Here is an 18,551-nt window from a genome sequence, read left to right as displayed (position 1 = left end):
TCTTCTTCTTCTTCTTCTTCTCTCTTCTCCTCTCCTCTTTCCCCCCCCCCCCCCCCCCCCCCCCCCCCCCAGAGTGGAGCAAGGCAACGAAACTTAAAATAAGAAGCAGCATTTTACGGCGCGCTATGCATGGGGCCGTCTTGAGGGGGTTTCCCGACATGTCGTTGCAGTAATTAAAGGGCGTTTCATGTTGTCGCTAAATTGATTTATCAACTTTTAATACTTTTTAAGACCCCGCGGACACTCTGAATCTGGTTCAGAAGTGTGCCCACTGTGTGGATACATTGAGGCTCTAACAGAAACAACACATTGGGGGTTATGTTTTACTTATTTTTCATTGTCTTTCACATTTAATTATATTGTTAAAACCTTTGATATTTAAATGTCTTTAATTAAATTAAGTCAAATTTAACAAAAAGTTATTTAAAGATAGGAATTAGTTCCACTCACCTGTGATGAAGTCCACGAAGCTTGCAACTTTCAGTCAACATCATGGTCACCTGCACTTCAGATGCATGATCTAAATAATTTAATCAGAAACAAAATCAGATTAAAAACTGGAGCAGAACTGGAGTGACTTATGCAGTAAAAAGTTCGTAGAACTGTCTGAACTCTTGGACCCCACGTTGTGTGTGAATTTGTATTTGTTTCCCTGCACACATTCCCCTGCCAACAGTCATTTGTAGTGGGAAACCTCAGAGGAACACAGACTTGTGCCAAACTCACTGCCGGACACATTTTAATCTGTGTATGCAGCTTTGCCACCGCCTGGTACTTATGGAAGCAGTATTGTTCTTTTCCCTAAAGGCGCATAAGGAGGAAGTAAAGACTTTAACAAAGCCAAGACTGGCATGAGGATATTGCTCCCTGACTGGTATCCACCCCTCCCTGAGTAAACATGAGAGAATGGAGAGGTCAGAAGGCAACTGGCAGAGAAATCTGACTCATGCCGCTGACAAGAACCTAAGCGTCCCACATAAAGGATCTTTCACTGGCAAACGCTGCAGCATGAGCGAGAAATATCATTCATTAACTTTCAAACCTGTGTTACTGTTTACTCGAGAGCTAAGCAGCGCTGTCATTAGTCTCAGATCTTCAGCAATACATTCGTGTCTGGGCATTTCAGCAATCACTTTTCTAAACAACACACTCACACAGTGAATAGCACCTTAAACCAGGGAACTAACAACGTACTTGGTGATATGTTCCCATATTTTGCCAAATGTGTGCATACCTTTCACTGTCTTTACAAAGACCTGCTTTTCTTTACTGGAGTCCTTTTCATCCAGCAGCACGCCGTGGAAGATGCGGCCAAACGTGCCTGTCAAAGAAGAAACACAGGTTTTATTTAAGGGAAAAGGGCAGAAGAGACACAGAAGGAGGCACCACATTCAAAAACCTAAATGTCACCTCACTAACAGGTCGCCACGCATGACTGATCTGTGGACTGGTTCAAATGCTTTGTCTCATAAAAGGGATCGCACAGTTTTGGCTCTTGTCTCACTGACGAGAGCCAAAACAAGAGGGATTCAGTGAGCTGAGAGGACCTTTCATCACTAAGAAGGATTCAGAAATACACACTATGTGGAAAGGCCAAGTGAGCGTGTTCTTCATCTCCTTTGTCTAAACTGTCACCCCGTTGCTCCAGGACTTTACTGAGATAAAATGCCATTTAAGAACATAAACCATCAACATAAACTTCCCAAAAAATCTGAGCCCTGAGGCTATCTGTGCCTGGTGTTTCAACAGGAGGAGAGACGGAGCACAACAACAGGGTTAGTGTTTAACCGCCTCCCTCCCTCCACCAGCTTCTCAGTAAAGCCTGTCTGGACCTGCTGCCTCTGAAAAACCCAACCAGAGTTCAACAGCCTCGCAGACAGGGGCTGGATTGTATTTGTTTGCTGCTTTTTTGTTATTTCTCGTGTTTGTATCTACTTATTATGTAGGCCATTGTGTTTGAAGGATTAGATGTAAGTGGACTGCACTGGTAAGACATCCATATACATCAGGGAGTCACATATATACACAAGTTTAGATATGTATGTGTTTACAGGGAAATGTATATAGTTATGACTACTTTGCAATAATATCTATATCAGGATGGATGAACAGGAGCTTACAATGTGTGATAAAACACAAAGAATGCAACAAACACCAACTAAAAACACTAAAAAAACGATATCAAAAAGAAAGTTTCCAGCTGTTGCACAAGGCAGTATCACCATGCGCCCTACAGGGTAAAGTACACATTGAACAGCTGTCCATTTAAAAACACATTTGATAACCTCACCCATACAAAGGTTAAGAGAGCAAATAGAAGGACTAATAAACTCACATAGAACCTAACCTAAAGAGCTGTTGATCAACCAGACGTAGAACCACAGTGAGATCAAATCAAATGACTAATTGTGTTGATGGATGACTCAAACTCTTAAGCAAGCAGAGTGTAACTGAGTGAGAAGGACAGCTCAGGCTGTTTACCAGGTATTTGGTAATACAATTAAGTCTTAAGACACTTTAGCCTGAGGGGAACATGAAGGTCCATCCAGTAGTTAGGGCCCTATTATTCTCATGTTCAGGTTTACATTAGTATTTACTGGCTCTACTGGTACATGTTTCCAAGCACCTCTTTTCACCTTCCGTCTGAAACCAGAACCGGAAACTCCTTCTGGAGGGAACACAGGGATTTGATCCTTTGCAGACCATTTACATGCACACTACAGGAAAGGGAAACCTCTGTTTTTGAACAGCCAACAAGCACAGGTTTTTTCGAACAAAGACTAGTACTGCCCATGATGTCATTATTTTTAGAATGAAAGAGGGCCTTTAAGTGCCATTTAAAACCAAGACATCCACACTTTTCGCTCCCATTACATTGGAGTCACCCTTGGGTATCTATTACATCATTCACACACAGCAACATTAAACCCCAGTGGAGGCAAATCTCCAGAAAGTGAGTACAGTCTTGTCCAGCTCCATGAGGATTGATCGAGCCAAAACTGAAGCCCAAACAGTGATGTTGATCTTTGGGACACAGCCAGGGAGAGATTTATAAACCTCACCGTCTAAGGCTTTCTGTCAATATGTAATAAGTCTCAGCAAGAACAAACTTCTGCTACTTCAGGTTCATAGCAAGGTTCCACTGATACTGATCTGATGAGGCATGAACTAAATGCAGCCTTCATGCCATCAGCCACGTCTCCTTTGTCCTAAGCACACAGGTTAACGGGCAATATTCATGAATAGGAACATAAATATACCTTCTTGTAAGTTCTAATTCATTAGGCTACTGGAAATAAAATGTTTCTGTACAAAAGGGTAGCACAAAGATCCCACACAAGAGATCCTTATCGAACAAACACTATTATACATTTTGTAATACTCTAGCACCCGTTTCCAAACTGCCTCTGGCAGCCTGGATGTTTACAGCTCTCAGCTCTGCTGCGAGTGGAAGCTGTGCACATTATACAATCTTAAAGACTGGAAGGCTCTTGTGAAAGTTAAGATTCAGGTATTAACCAAGCTGAAGGGAAAATATTGCACTGAGCAAGATTACAACCCGACCTAAAACATTATTTGAGAATATATCACCATGTAAGAGTTTAATAGCTCTCCCCTCCCCTCCTATTTAAACACTTTTTCCTTCATAACGTAGTATGATAATGAGTGTTAAAGCCAGCACATCAGTTCACTTTTTGATTTGATGAGAATAGCTACCCTATATACTTTGTGTATATGATAATAAGCTAGTTGCAAGCCCATGGCTAATCCTCTCTTTGGTTTGGAAGCATTCATTATTGTGAATAAACATTGAGTTTTGCTCTGGAAGCCTGTTGAGCCCTGAGCCTGTTTTTCAGGTCTCAGGCTCGAAAAGGACATTCCCAGAACAATTGACTATAACTTCCCTTCTAAAAGGGTTACATTAATAATCTTTTTTCTCAAAGCAATGAGAAACCTGTGAGTTGGATGTAGAAAAGTCAGAATCAATATAGAATGTTTTCATTTGAAAGTAAATTACTTGAATGAAGGGATAATAGACTAAAAGCTTTAGGAATACACACTATAACATATAATAAGTACCCTGTATCAAGATTGATGCAAAACAAGTTAAATCTGACCTTTTTAGAGAGAATTGGAAGAAAAAACCCACTTCTGGGGTCATTTGGGTGGATTTTCCATATCTCTGGCCCCCCTCGGTCGATGTTGATGATTGACATCTCTTTTTAACCGTTAGAGCCAATAGAATCGAGGAGAAGTTCCTAAAATCCATCTAAACATTTCCCATTGGTGAATGAGTGATGCGTAGCCAGAATGCCCCGGAACCGGAAGCTGTCATACACTCTGGAAGCTATCGTAGAAGCTAATATGAAATCTCCGTTATTGACATCAAAATGGAATGATGGATTATCAGTAATCATTTCAAAGTGACACAGACACATCGGATTAACCTATGGATTAACCTTCAGCAGCGTTTTGATCTTTTTAATGCCATTGAACACAACTTTTGATCAGAAAACCATAAAGTTAAGACATTTTTAGCCGTTTTGGCTCCTTAAAGCTAATATTTGTTGTTGTTTGTAGTCGTTTCGCCGCGAGTTCTGATCACTCAGTGATGATACTTACAGTGGGGCAAAAAAGTATTTAGTCAGCCAGCAATTGTGCAAGTTCTCCCACTTAAAAAGATGAGAGAGGCCTGTAATTTTCATCCTAGGTACACCTCAACTATGAGAGACAGAATGAGAAGAAAAAAATCCAGAAAATCACATTGTCTGATTTTTAAAGAATTTATTTGCAAATTATGGTGGAAAATAAGTATTTAGTCAATAACAAAAGTTCATCTCAATACTTTGTTATATACCCTTTGTTGGCAATGACAGAGGTCAAACGTTTTCTGTAAGTCTTCACACGGTTTTCACACACTGTTGCTGGTATTTTGGCCCATTCCTCCATGCAGATCTCCTCTAGAGCAGTGATGTTTTGGGGCTGTCGCTGGGCAACACAGACTTTCAACTCCCTCCAAAGATCTCTATGGGGTTGAGATCTGGAGACTGGCTAGGCCACTCCAGGACCTTGAAATGGTTCTTACGAAGCCACTCCTTCGTTGCCCGGGCGGTGTGTTTGGGATCATTGTCATGGTGAAAGACCCAGCCACGTTTCATCTTCAATGCCCTTGCTGATGGAAGGAGGTTGTCACTCAAAATCTAACGATACATGGCCCCATTCATTCTTTCCTTTACACGGATCAGTCGTCCTGGTCCCTTTGCAGAAAAACAGCCCCAAAGCATGATGTTTCCACCCCCATGTTTCACAGTAGGTATGGTGTTCTTTGGATGCAACTCAGCATTCTTTCTCCTCCAAACACGTCTGGTTGAGTTTTTACCAAAAAGTTCTATTCTGGTTTCATCTGACCATATGACATTCTCCCAATCCTCTTCTGGATCATCTAAATGCTCTCTAGCAAACTTCAGACGGGCCTGGACATGTACTGGCTTAAGCAGGGGGACACGTCTGGCACTGCAGGATTTGAGTCCCTGGCAGCGTAGTGTGTTACTGATGGTAGCCTTTGTTACTTTGGTCCCAGCTCTCTGCAGGTCATTGACTAGGTCCCCCCGTGTGGTTCTGGGATTTTTGCTCACCGTTCTTGTGATCATTTTGACCCCCACGGGGTGAGATCTTGCGTGGAGCCCCAGATCGAGGGAGATTATCAGTGGTCTTGTATGTCTTCCATTTTCTAATAATTGCTCCCACAGTTGATTTCTTCACACCAAGCTGCTTACCTATTGCAGATTCAGTCTTCCCAGCCTGGTGCGGGTCTACGATTTTGTTTCTGGTGTCCTTTGACAGCTCTTTGATCTTGGCCATAGTGGAGTTTGGAGTGTGACTGTTTGAGGTTGTGGACAGGTGTCTTTCATACTGATAACGAGTTCAAACAGGTGCCATTAATACAGTTAACAAGTGGAGGACAGAGGAGGCTCTTAAAGAAGAAGTTACAGGTCTGTGAGAGCCAGAAATCTTGTTTGTTTGTAGGTGACCAAATACTATTTTACCGAGGAATTTACCAATTAATTCATTAAAAATCCTACAATGTGATTTCCTGGATTCTTTCCCCCCATTCTGTCTCTCATAGTTGAAGTGTACCTAGGATGAAAATTACAGGCCTCCCATCTTTTTAAGTGGGAGAACTTGCACAATTGGTGGCTGACTAAATACTTTTTTTGCCCCATCTTATATACTTAGACTCTGTGGAATCTCAGCTTGCTAATCAATATCTTGTTTGTGCAGATACGATAAGTAATAAGGGTATTTTAACGTGAGTTCTGTGCTAAGTGTGTTAGCATTTTTTCGTTCAGGGTTAATTCAAAGCCTTTGTTATTACCCTTATGTTTTGTTTTGCTAAAAATTGTTAATATTGTCTGGAAGCTGAGTTTCTTCCCGTTAAGTGGATATGACACATTCATAGTTTGTTAAATGTTAAGAAGCCTTCAGACGCTGTTTCTTGCAGACGTTGCGTTTTGCCCCCGCCCGCCGTGGGGTTTAACTGGTTTTAAGGGAGACTCTGTGCTATTGTTTAGAAAAGTTGACATTCTTTTAATATTAAACATATATAATCACAAGATATATATATATAAATACAAATGTTCTCCCCTGCCATACTTTATATTGAAAGTGTTCTTTCTTACACTAATACTAACATACAAAATGACATGTGGTGTAGGTTATATTCATATATACACACATTCTATAAATACATTTCCCTGTTTATTATACATTAAATTATTCCAGGAAAGAAGAGGCATGGCAAGTTAAAAAATGATGCTTCAAATTCCTTCTCATTCAGCATTAATATAATTGATTTCAGCCAACACTGTTCTAATGCTGGCCTCATTACTCCGCATCTGTTTTGTTCTTTGTGTTTTTGAGGAATTGTTTTATAATAATTATTGCATTTTTTGCAATGGGAAAAACCACTGCACAATCCAATGGCATATGTCTTTTGTTTCTATTTTACTCAAACGTTTTTTTTAATGCATCATAAGATAAATATGTCTCTGATCTCTCTATTAGGGGAGAAACATGAGTAACTATATCATGTTATAACTATAATGTGTTTGGTGATAACCTATGTTATTGTTACAGCCACTCCCATCAAAAACCTCTCCACAAATGTTGCCTCCAAACCACAACTCCGCCCACAACACAATATGTGAGAAGCATCTCTTCAAAGACAATTTGTGTTCCCCTTTTCAGTGATTTCTAGAGAAACTGTTGGTTCTGAAGAATACATAAGTGGGAGCTTTTTAGTGGAAAGAAAGACAGAGGAAATGGGACCAAGAGAGACAAATACCTTCATGCAACACGTCTTGTAATGTGACTCTCTCCCTTGAGATGGCGATGTCTTTCACTTTAGCTTTGGCCTCCATCAGAGTAACACTCCTCAGGTCATTCTTCTCAATGCGGAGCGATGGGTAACCTGTGCAGAGGGAAAAACACAGACATGACCCAAATGTAAACAAAGCAATTGAAAATGGATTGACAGGTTGTTTAACCTGGATTAACACTGGAACACAACCTGGGGAACGTCTGCTTCACATACCTGTTGACACATTTCATACTACAAGAAACATTTCTTCTAAAACAACCAGATTCCCCAGTTTAAATTCTTTGAACTCAACTAATTACAAGAAACAGTCAGCAGGACATGTACCCCGCACATGTTGCATCAAAGCAACTTCATGCAAAGTCCTTTATTACAGCACCTCCATTACATAACCTCCCTGTGTACTCCGTCAGTAGCTGCTGACTTACTGAGGTAAAGTGAGGTAGGCTTTAAGAAACACACAAACACAACGTTTATCTGCACACATACGGAAAAAAAGTGAATGAGTATCAAACAAGTCCGTGGTTAGAGCAGACTCAGCTAGGCTGAACAGCTACTGGACAGACTGTACATACAAAGAAGACAAGATGGAAAACTCTCGAGCGACTAACAACACGTTTTATGCTTGATAAAGAAGCATCTAAATCCATACATACATTATACTTTGATTAAAACTTGAAACCTGCTGTATGGGGCAAACTGTATAGTAACACACCACAGGTCAATGCTGCCCCCTGCTGTTTAGATGTGAACTATTTTTTGTTTACAATAAATGATAAATACAGTAATTACAAACCTGTAAGATACTGCATAGAGCAATAAGTACAATTACAAACACTATGAAAACTAATACCTGCATATATGGGGGACTATACAGTGTGATGGAGGCTGGTTATATACACGGAACCAAAACAAATTAAACAAAATCTGAACACTGCCTAATCCGTACTACATAACTGCACTTTATAGTATGTCCTTTATGCAGTTAAGCTAAAACAAAAAATATATATAAACTGAAAACCATTTTATACTAACAGACACCATCCTTATGAATCCCACAGTTAGCGTGTTAGCCTTTTTGGCTGCCTATCCCAGCTATGATCACATTGTGGATACAGGGTTTACATGAGCACATAGAAAATGGTTTATATACAGTATCTTCCCTGTATACATGGTAATACTAGCATTCTGGTAAGGCTAGCAAAGTTGCGCATTGATGTTTAAAAGCTACAAGAAACATTAAAACTACACAGTACATTTATTACCACCTGACAAATTAACTACTAATCTATTCTGTGACTGGATCCTGAACTTCCTGACAGGCAGACCCCAGGCGTGCAGGTGGGAAACATCACACCCTCCACCCTGATCCTCAACACCGGAGCTCCTCAAGGCTGCATGCTCAGCCCTCTCCTCTACTCCCTGTTCACACACGACTGCGTGGCCACACACAGCTCCAACACCATCGTGAAGTTTGCTGACGACACGACCGTCATCGGCCTGATCACCGACGGCGACGACACGGCGTACAGAGAGGAGGTCGAAAACCTGACATCTTGGTGCCAGGAGAACAACCTCCATCTCAACGTCAGCAAAACCAAGGAGCTGATTGTGGATTACAGGAAGCAGCAGAGAGAGGGACACGCCACCATCACCATCAATGGGACTACGGTGGAGAGTCGGCAGCTTCAGGTTCCTCTGTGTCCACATCACTGAGGACCTGACATGGACTCATCACTGAGGACCTGACATGGACTCATCACTGAGGACCTGACATGGACTCATCACTGAGGACATGACATGGACTCATCACTGAGGACCTGACGTGGACTCATCACTGAGGACCTGACATGGACTCATCACTGAGGACCTGACGTGGACTCATCACTGAGGACCTGACATGGACTCATCACTGAGGACCCTGACATGGACTCATCACTGAGGACCTGACATGGACTCATCACTGAGGACCTGACGTGGACTCATCACTGAGGACCTGACGTGGACTCATCACTGAGGACCTGATGTGGACTCATCACTGAGGACCTACAGGTGCACCATAGAGAGCATCCTGACCTTCTACAGGTGCACCATAGAGAGGATCCTGACCTTCTACAGGTGCACCATAGAGAGGATCCTGACCTTCTACAGGTGCTCCATAGAGAGCATCCTGACCTTCTACAGGTGCATCATAGAGAGCATCCTGACCTTCTACAGGTGCTCCATAGAGAGGACCCTGACCTTCTACAGGTGCTCCATAGAGAGCATCCTGACCTTCTACAGGTGCACCATAGAGAGGATCCTGACCTTCTACAGGTGCATCATAGAGAGGATCCTGACCTTCTACAGGTGCTCCATAGAGAGCATCCTGACCTTCTACAGGTGCATCATAGAGAGGATCCGACCTTCTACAGGTGCCTCCATAGAGAGCATCCTGACCTTCTACAGGTGCACCATAGAGAGGATCCTGACCTTCTACAGGTGCACCATAGAGAGGATCCTGACCTTCTACAGGTGCTCCATAGAGAGGATCCTGACCTTCTACAGGTGCACCATAGAGAGGATCCTGACCTTCTACAGGTGCACCATAGAGAGGATCCTGACCTTCTACAGGTGCACCATAGAGAGCATCCTGACCTTCTACAGGTGCACCATAGAGAGCATCCTGACCTTCTACAGGTGCTCCATAGAGAGGACCCTGACCTTCTACAGGTGCTCCATAGAGAGGATCCTGACCTTCTACAGGTGCACCATAGAGAGGATCCTGACCTTCTACAGGTGCACCATAGAGAGCATCCTGACCTTCTACAGGTGCACCATAGAGAGGATCCTGACCTTCTACAGGTGCATCATAGAGAGCATCCTGACCTCCTACAGGTGCACCATAGAGAGCATCCTGACCTTCTACAGGTGCACCATAGAGAGGATCCTGACCTTCTACAGGTGCACCATAGAGAGGATCCTGACCTTCTACAGGTGCACCATAGAGAGGATCCTGACCTTCTACAGGTGCACCATAGAGAGCATCCTGACCTTCTACAGGTGCACCATAGAGAGGATCCTGACCTTCTACAGGTGCTCCATAGAGAGGATCCTGACCTTCTACAGGTGCATCATAGAGAGCATCCTGACCTTCTACAGGTGCACCATAGAGAGGATCCTGACCTTCTACAGGTGCCATCATAGAGAGCATCCTGACCTTCTACAGGTGCTCCATAGAGAGGATCCTGACCTTCTACAGGTGCACCATAGAGAGGATCCTGACCTTCTACAGGTGCTCCATAGAGAGGACCCTGACCTTCTACAGGTGCTCCATAGAGAGGATCCTGACCTTCTACAGGTGCTCCATAGAGAGGATCCTGACCTTCTACAGGTGCTCCATAGAGAGGATCCTGACCTTCTACAGGTGCACCATAGAGAGGATCCTGACCTTCTACAGGTGCACCATAGAGAGCATCCTGACCTTCTACAGGTGCACCATAGAGAGGATCCTGACCTTCTACAGGTGCACCATAGAGAGGATCCTGACCTTCTACAGGTGCACCATAGAGAGCATCCTGACCTTCTACAGGTGCTCCATAGAGAGCATCCTGACCTTCTACAGGTGCACTCTACTCCCAGACCCCCATCACCCCAGCCACAAACTGTTCTGTCTGCTGCCGTCTGGCAGGCGGTACCGCAGCATCAGGACTAAAACCACCAGGTTCAGGGACATTTTCATCCCACAGGCAATAAGACTATTAAACACCTGAACTCTGTAAATAACATCCATAACATTCATCTGTTTGTATCTTGCCAATTATTTATCTAATATATCATATTCCATTTACTTGTATATAGACTTAAGGCTGAAACCAGAAAGAACACAGCATGTTTTACCTTAAGAAATGACTGAAATAATGAACTGTTCCACACAATAATTCTGTGGACTGATTTATTGATTAGTAGAATATTATACCAGCACTAGTTGATGGGGCACTATGAATGTTAGTAGGAAGCAGGTGAGATGAGTGGGGTCAGATGTACTGTATTCAATCAAACAGTGTGAAGTTCAGAAAACTATGGACAAAACATGGTTAAAGTGTTCATAATGTTTTTATGTGCACATGACGACATCATGGTTAGAGTCTTAAGTCGTCTCTGCAGCTTCACCGGAACTTACTTTTGGTTTCATGAGGGGGGGCACCAGGGTTTTGGAAGGAGGAGGCAGCAAGCTGGAGAATGGGTGCAGAACCAGGGTGATTGTCTGATGGCAGGATGGGGGGGGGAGAGAGAGTGAGAAAGAGGTGATTTAATGGATAGCTCGCTCAAATCACAACATGACCCGAGTGAATGTATGGATGTTTACTGTAGCACACACACACACACACACACACACACACACACACACACACACACACACACACACACACACACACACACACACACACACACACACACACACACACACACACAACACACACCACACACACACAACACACCACACACACACACACACAACACACACACACACACACACACACACACACACACACACACACACACACACACACACACACACACACACACACACACACACACACACAGGGGGGTGGTTTAACTACATGCACAGGAGGTGAGCTGTGGGTGTGTATCCACAAGAGGGCAGTGAAGGATGGCCTACTGAATGGTATACAATATCATGAATAACACCGACAACTTGCCAAAGGGTCTGGGCAAAGTCCTGTGACAATCTGAGGAAGATGGATCTATGTGGCTGCAGCAGAGTAAGCTGACACTAAACGTGCCAAAACTCACCTGTTCAGATCAGCCTCCTCACTGTAGTGCTCCATGTTCACTCAGACTTATTGTCCTGGCCCCCCTCACTTGGGTCTGCCTACTCTGCCTCTTTTATGTTCACCTTGCTTATGTTTTTTGTCTGGTTCTACAGTTTTTTACTTTTTGTTTTGAATATCTTGTGAAATGTAAGGTGACCTTTGGTGTTATGAAAGGCACCTCCAAATAAAATGTATTATTATTATTATTATTATTATACCTTACCAGTATTAAGATTAGTAGTTCTAAATTCATTTTTAGGGTGTTTGAAGGATCGCTAATAAAAACATTCAGTCTGGTAGCAGTTGCCTTTATGCTCCCAAGAAATAGTCCCGCACACAAAGACAAATAGCTGATTTATTTGACAAAATAGACAAACAAGACACAAACAATGAGATGTCTTTTTATGTGCTGGACAATATCCCCTTGGACATATGAACGCTGTGTCAATTTGAAGGAAGTTATGGATTCAATAAATATGTCTTTTTTTCATGAATTCAACTTCCTTTATTAAATATAACTTGTTATGTATGCGTCCATTTGTGTGCAAGTGGGAGAGCAAACCACAGTGAAAATGTTTTTGAAAGGCTAAACGCAAAAAAATATGGAATTAAAAAGAAGAGTAAGATAAAAATCTACTTTGTATCAATACTTTTGGACTTCTGGGTGCTCTGCAGCTTTGGGAACGTCTGAATCTCAGAAACATTCCTACACAGACACCACTGGAATCTAACTCTACAAGTAGTATAATATTGTTAGTGCAACTGTGCAAAAAAATACTAGCTTCAAACAGAATCCAAAAGCTGTACAGCATCCAACTGTTCATTCAGAGTTTGAATGACACCGTTCTGAATAAAGCTTTGAACTTTTGTGTGCAGCCATATTAATTCAAGTTATACATTACAGAGTTACTAATAATCATAATGGGTGCCAGCCAATCCACCTAACACCCCCACCAACCACTTAATAAGAACTGTGCTGGAGGACCAGTGCTACAGTGAGATTCACTTTCTGTCTGGCAAAAGGAGAAATGTTCTACTACGGTTCTGAGCAGTAGCGTGGCGTGGGAAAAAAATATATATGAGGAAGCAAATAATCGATGTCCTTTTTTTGGGGGGGGGGGGGTCAAGGTAATAACGTAACCAGATGAGTTATTACAGCGCCCGGTATCATTTGACACAAATTTGTATCAGACAGATGCAGGATTGCACACGCACTCTCCAGCCGAACCTCTCTCGTCTTATTCATTTATGCATTTTCTTATTCATTTATGCAGCCCACCTAAATGCATAACCAGCCGCTTAATGCACAGTGCAGATTCGGTAATGAATAAAAAATAAGCATTCGTTCACAAACTAAATCAGGAGACCTTTAAAGTTTTACGTTCACATCAAAGTAAAACAGTTATGTGCAGAAACATTGCATGCGATAGTCCACCTTCTCTTCCCTTCCCTCTTTAACACACACGGCAAGTGCAGCAGCACTCCTCGTCTCTGTTGCTAATGTTGCTACTTGCTCTGGGCGGTAATGACAGTACGAAGTTGATGCTATTTGATTGGAGTGAAGCCAGAGGGCGAGTGGCTTCCCTTGGCATGGCCCTGACTAATCACAGGTTGGCAGGGGCATGACGGTAGCCTCATCTGATTGGTCAATCCGTCAATTTTCTTTTAACCAAGGGATGACAATTTCGGCTGGCCTCCTCTCGACCATGACATGAGTGCAATCTACTGTTTCACCATAACATCTAGAGAGGCGCTTTTTCACTCTTTGTAAAATACTCAATGAGAATGGGGGAGAGACGGCATCAACACACAGCACAGAAGAATTACCGAAACTAAATGAAGTGTTTTTTTAATTTACTAAAATGATAACTACAGTCCGAAAAAACTCCAGTTTTCTCCTGGAGAAAACGCCACTGGTTCTGAGGTAGGAGACCATTAATGTTTAGACTTAGCTCTTACTTTAACTTTGCTACTGTACGTCTGTGCTTCCCACTCTGTTTTAATTTTACATCAACTCCAATAGAAGACTACTTGGCTTCCCTTACGGCTCCACAGTTGGCCTGACACTTAGCTCTGAGAACATCACTCACACAGTAATAGGTCACAAGGGTGTTAGCAACTAAAGGACAGAGAACATCACTGCAGGAACTCTGCTCTTCATTACAGTCTTATGATGCTAGTTAATCTATTTAGGTCATCACAGTAGATTATTGCATTTGGAAAAACATGCACACAAGGATGCCAGAGTAAGAAGAGAAGAAAACAACTATGGCAGACTGAATGTTAGTTTGATTACCACAAACATGTTTGGAGTGATGCTGCATCTTGTTACAATTTGCCTTTAGAAGAAAGAGTAAAATGCCTTACTGGTGACGGGGGCTGCGTTGTTGGGGGTGTCCGCCCTCAGGTACTGTGTGGTCTGTGTGGACGGCTGAGACAGGCCCTGCGAGCTCCCACTGTCACTCACACTGAACACACAGAAGAAGAGGAGAAGTTATCCAGAGGCACCAGGATTGTGTTTCAACAGTAACTGGTAAACGCATTACTAAATGAAAATCCTTCCCATGTTCTGAGAAACAAGCTAGTTTCAAATCCAGTGATTTCAAAGTGAACATCACAACAAAACATGAATATAAGCTTGCGAATCCTGAGTCATTTCAGAAAAGAAGGCTGTAGAGTTCACAACAAGAGAATATTATTGTATACCACAAGGATCCCATCATGCAATGTGATCAAATCAGACCACTTTGGCAAAACAACATTACAGCAACTAACTTTAGAGAGATTTCCATGGAAAAGAAGAAAACAGTCCCACTGTCCCGATGGCTAACCTCTAAGAATGAATAAGGGGACAACAGGGGGAGGATGTGCTGATCTAATTCACAGCTGATCACCTGCAGAGCTGCCTGCAGAGCTGCCTGCAGGTGATTACAGGAACCGAACAGCGTGGAAACTTTAGTGCGGCTTTAACGTGATATCATTCTTTTTGAGGAGATTATCTATTTTTGTTTGTCTTTGAACAGCAGAATTCTGCAGAAAATAAGTTCGGGTGACAGATAGGAGGCTGTAAATCTGCTGCTTCTTATCAGCTGCAGTTTAATACGTGTACAAACAAAATAAACAGACCTGTCCTCCATCTCCACCCTCTTCATGCTGTGTAGGTGCAGGATGGCCAGGATGATGGCCACTAGGAAGATCACAATGCAGCAGACGCTCACACTGATGTAGAACACCTGGGTGGAGGTGGTGGGGGCGGTCACACCATCTACTGATTACAACAAGCCACACATTATAAATCAGAATAGTGATGCAACAAACAATTAATTTAATTATCATTCAAACCTTTTATCTATAAATGACAGAAAATTGTGGAAAATGTATATTCCAGCTCTAATGGCGCATTTCCACTACAGGGCCTCGCTCGGTATGACTAGGCCTTATTAGGCCCGGCTCACTTTATGCTGCGTTTCCATTACAGTTTAGTAGCTGGGGCAGTAACTATAGTAACGCAGTGTAGGCGGAGCCGTGACGTAATCTCAATGAGAACCACAGAAAAACAACATCAGCCGTTAGCTGTTAGCACTCAGAGCTCACAGCTCTTCATATCCGTTCAGAAACTAGACAAAAGTTAAACGAGTACAAACCACAGACTGCCTGTGTCATGGCGAATACAGTCACTGGTTTATGTATGTCTGTGTAAGCCAGGGCTATTCAATTAGTTTGGAATGGGGGCCGGTTGATGAAAATGATCCAAAGCAAGGGGCCGGGAAAAAGATGGCTTGAAATAGGAGCAATCATATTAAGACAGGGGTGCCCAACCAGTCGATCGCGATCGACCGGGAGATTCCCAGTCGATCGCGAGATGTGTCTAAAAATAGAACAACAATATTCTGTTTTATCGTTAATGTCCTATTACATAATCTTCCTGTGCCAGAATAATGCACTTGAACGCATCAAAGCTTTGTGATTGGCCGGCTAGACACCATGTGTCGGGGCGTGGCTGGTCGGGAGTGGGCACTATTTTGCTGACGTTGTCCGTGTCAACAGGAGTGACAGTCCGCACACACACAAGACCGCAATTATGGCAGAAGCAAAAAAGACCAAAATATATCATTTTCACTCCGAGTGGGAGGATGATTATTTCTGTATCTATTCCAATTCAAAGTCCATCTGTCTCTCATCTGCAATGCGAGCGTGGCTTTATCGAAGAAGGGTCATTTAGGAGCGGCATTTCAAAACAGTGCACAAACGCTACGAGACGGAATTCCCTCCTAATTCTACCCTACGCTCCAAAAGGGGAGGGGCCTGAAAGGACAGCTAAATGCACAGCAGTCCATTTTCACCAGGCCCAACAACAAGAGCAAGGCTGCTACCATAGCATCTTATCGTGTCAGTCACGTTCTTGCGAAACACATGAAGTCTTTCAGAGACGGCGAAGTTGTGAAAGAAACATTCCTGGAGGCTGCCGACGCGCTTTTGGGGGACAGTAAAAATAACAGTAGAATTTCAAAAGGTTTTTGATATAATAAAAACTCAAGTTAGATATCGTTATTAATCAGCTGTAAGTTTTAGTTTGTTTGAACTTATTCATTATAATTATTGTACAAAATGGTATAAGAATGCAAACTTAAATTGATTATAGTCTATTATCAATTCAGTTAAGAAACTAGTGTTGCTTGCATCCTATTTTAAAAGGCATTTTTATACTCTACTAAAATGCAACAAAAAAAGGGTTTGATTCTATTAATGTTGTTTTTTTTATTGCACGTTGGCAGCAGATTCCTGTGTAGCTTCAGATCTGAGTTGTCTTATTAGTAAGCCTAATGTATACTTTTGTAGCAACAATATTTTTATATAATGGCAAAGAAAGGGTTCAGAGTCTTTTCTTTTTTCCCTGTGTCATATGTGGCAGCACTGTTCAATGTTTCTTGAAAACATTACCCACTGTAGTGACGTGTGAATAAACTCCAACTCTGTATCAACAACACTGTTGTGTAACTTCAGTTAAATACTTGTATGTGTGTAGATTAGAAAGAGGTAAGATAAAGGATCTGCAGTATTTTATGAAGTATTCATCGTACAAAGGTCAGTTTTATACAAGTAGAAGTATGTTTTTATGGAGCCAGAAAACTGTGAAATAGTACCCGCTAGCCGGTACTACGCCAAGTGGAAACACAACCAAAAACGGGCCGGGCACGCTTATAGCGAGCTCCGCGCTGTAGTGGAAATGCGCTATAATAGCCTAAGTTGACATGTTCAAATGACTTGTTTTGTCAGTACAGAACCCAAATATATTAACTAGGGATGTAACGATACCAAAAACTCACGGTACTATAATATCGCGATAAAAAGTCCACGGTACGATATTTATCGCGATATTGAAAAATAAAGAAAAAAATGTGAATTTAAAAAACAAATAAAAAATCTGATTTGTACAGCATTTTAGTAGGATAGTAGTTTTTAAAGTGTCAACAATATAATAATCAGACTCTGCAATAGAATAAATCAAGTTTCACTTTAGTAACTCAACTCTAACTCACTCACTCACTCACTCACTCACTCAGCATCATCAAGGTTATCTTTTAGGAATATGAGCATGTCCACATTTCAAGGTAGAAGCTGGGATGTTTGGGCGTTTAATATCCTCTGCTGTGGAAAAAACTCTCTTGCTTGGTACTGATGTTGCTGGGAGAGAGATATATGCTTTGGCCATGGGTGACAGCAGTGGGTCAAACTGTGCATTGTCTCTCCACCACTTCAAAAACAATACAGTTTTTGCCAAGAAGGTGAAGCTTATTGACAGGGCGAGATATACATATACTGTTGGTACTTGTCAATGTCTCTAGGTATATATGTACATGTAGCCCTGTAAATACGATGTCCTTTTGTGTTATCTGTTGTTTTATGTTCATGTTGTAACCTACTTTTAAATCGCGGTAGATTTTGTTAGTCTCACGACGGTATTGAGACATTTATTTACCGCGATATCACGATATTCGATATATCGTTACATCCCTAATATTAACATTTATGTACATGTGTACATGAGGCTGAAAACATCAATTTCTGACAGTATTGCATAATAAAATTACTTTAACAGTACATCCATTATCAAAATAATATGTTTTCATTGGAATGACAGTTGCAGCTCTAAATCAAACGCAGAAAGTTAGAAAATGGGAAAATAGAGCGTTGTTGGACACAAAATACCATAGTCATTAAAGAAAGCTTCTCCCATTATATGAAAGAAGCAGGGCACAGAAATGAGGTTGGTCAATAACAAAAAGACATGAGAGGGGGGGGACTGGAAGTGCACCCAGGGCTCCTCTCATGGCTGATGGAGGCCTGTGGGAGTG

The 18,551-nt window shown here is 42.1% G+C and overlaps 1 protein-coding gene across 1 annotated transcript in view; it reads right to left on the bottom strand.

The window, feature by feature from the left end:
- ryk (receptor like tyrosine kinase) overlaps positions 1 to 18,551 on the bottom strand; it is a 72,851-nt gene that overhangs the window by 9,544 nt on the left and 44,756 nt on the right. The window contains 6 exon segments of the mRNA XM_034235611.1: positions 435 to 520; positions 1,235 to 1,321; positions 7,346 to 7,471; positions 11,541 to 11,624; positions 14,563 to 14,663; positions 15,322 to 15,460. Coding sequence (XP_034091502.1) covers positions 435 to 520; positions 1,235 to 1,321; positions 7,346 to 7,471; positions 11,541 to 11,624; positions 14,563 to 14,663; positions 15,322 to 15,460 — 623 coding nt within the window.

The sequence above is a fragment of the Gymnodraco acuticeps genome, unplaced genomic scaffold, assembly GCF_902827175.1.
Source record: "Gymnodraco acuticeps unplaced genomic scaffold, fGymAcu1.1, whole genome shotgun sequence".
In the NCBI taxonomy this organism is placed as follows: Eukaryota; Metazoa; Chordata; class Actinopteri; order Perciformes; family Bathydraconidae; genus Gymnodraco; species Gymnodraco acuticeps.
Note: the sequence above shows the minus strand (reverse complement) of the source record. Positions and strands in the feature narration are given on the sequence as shown.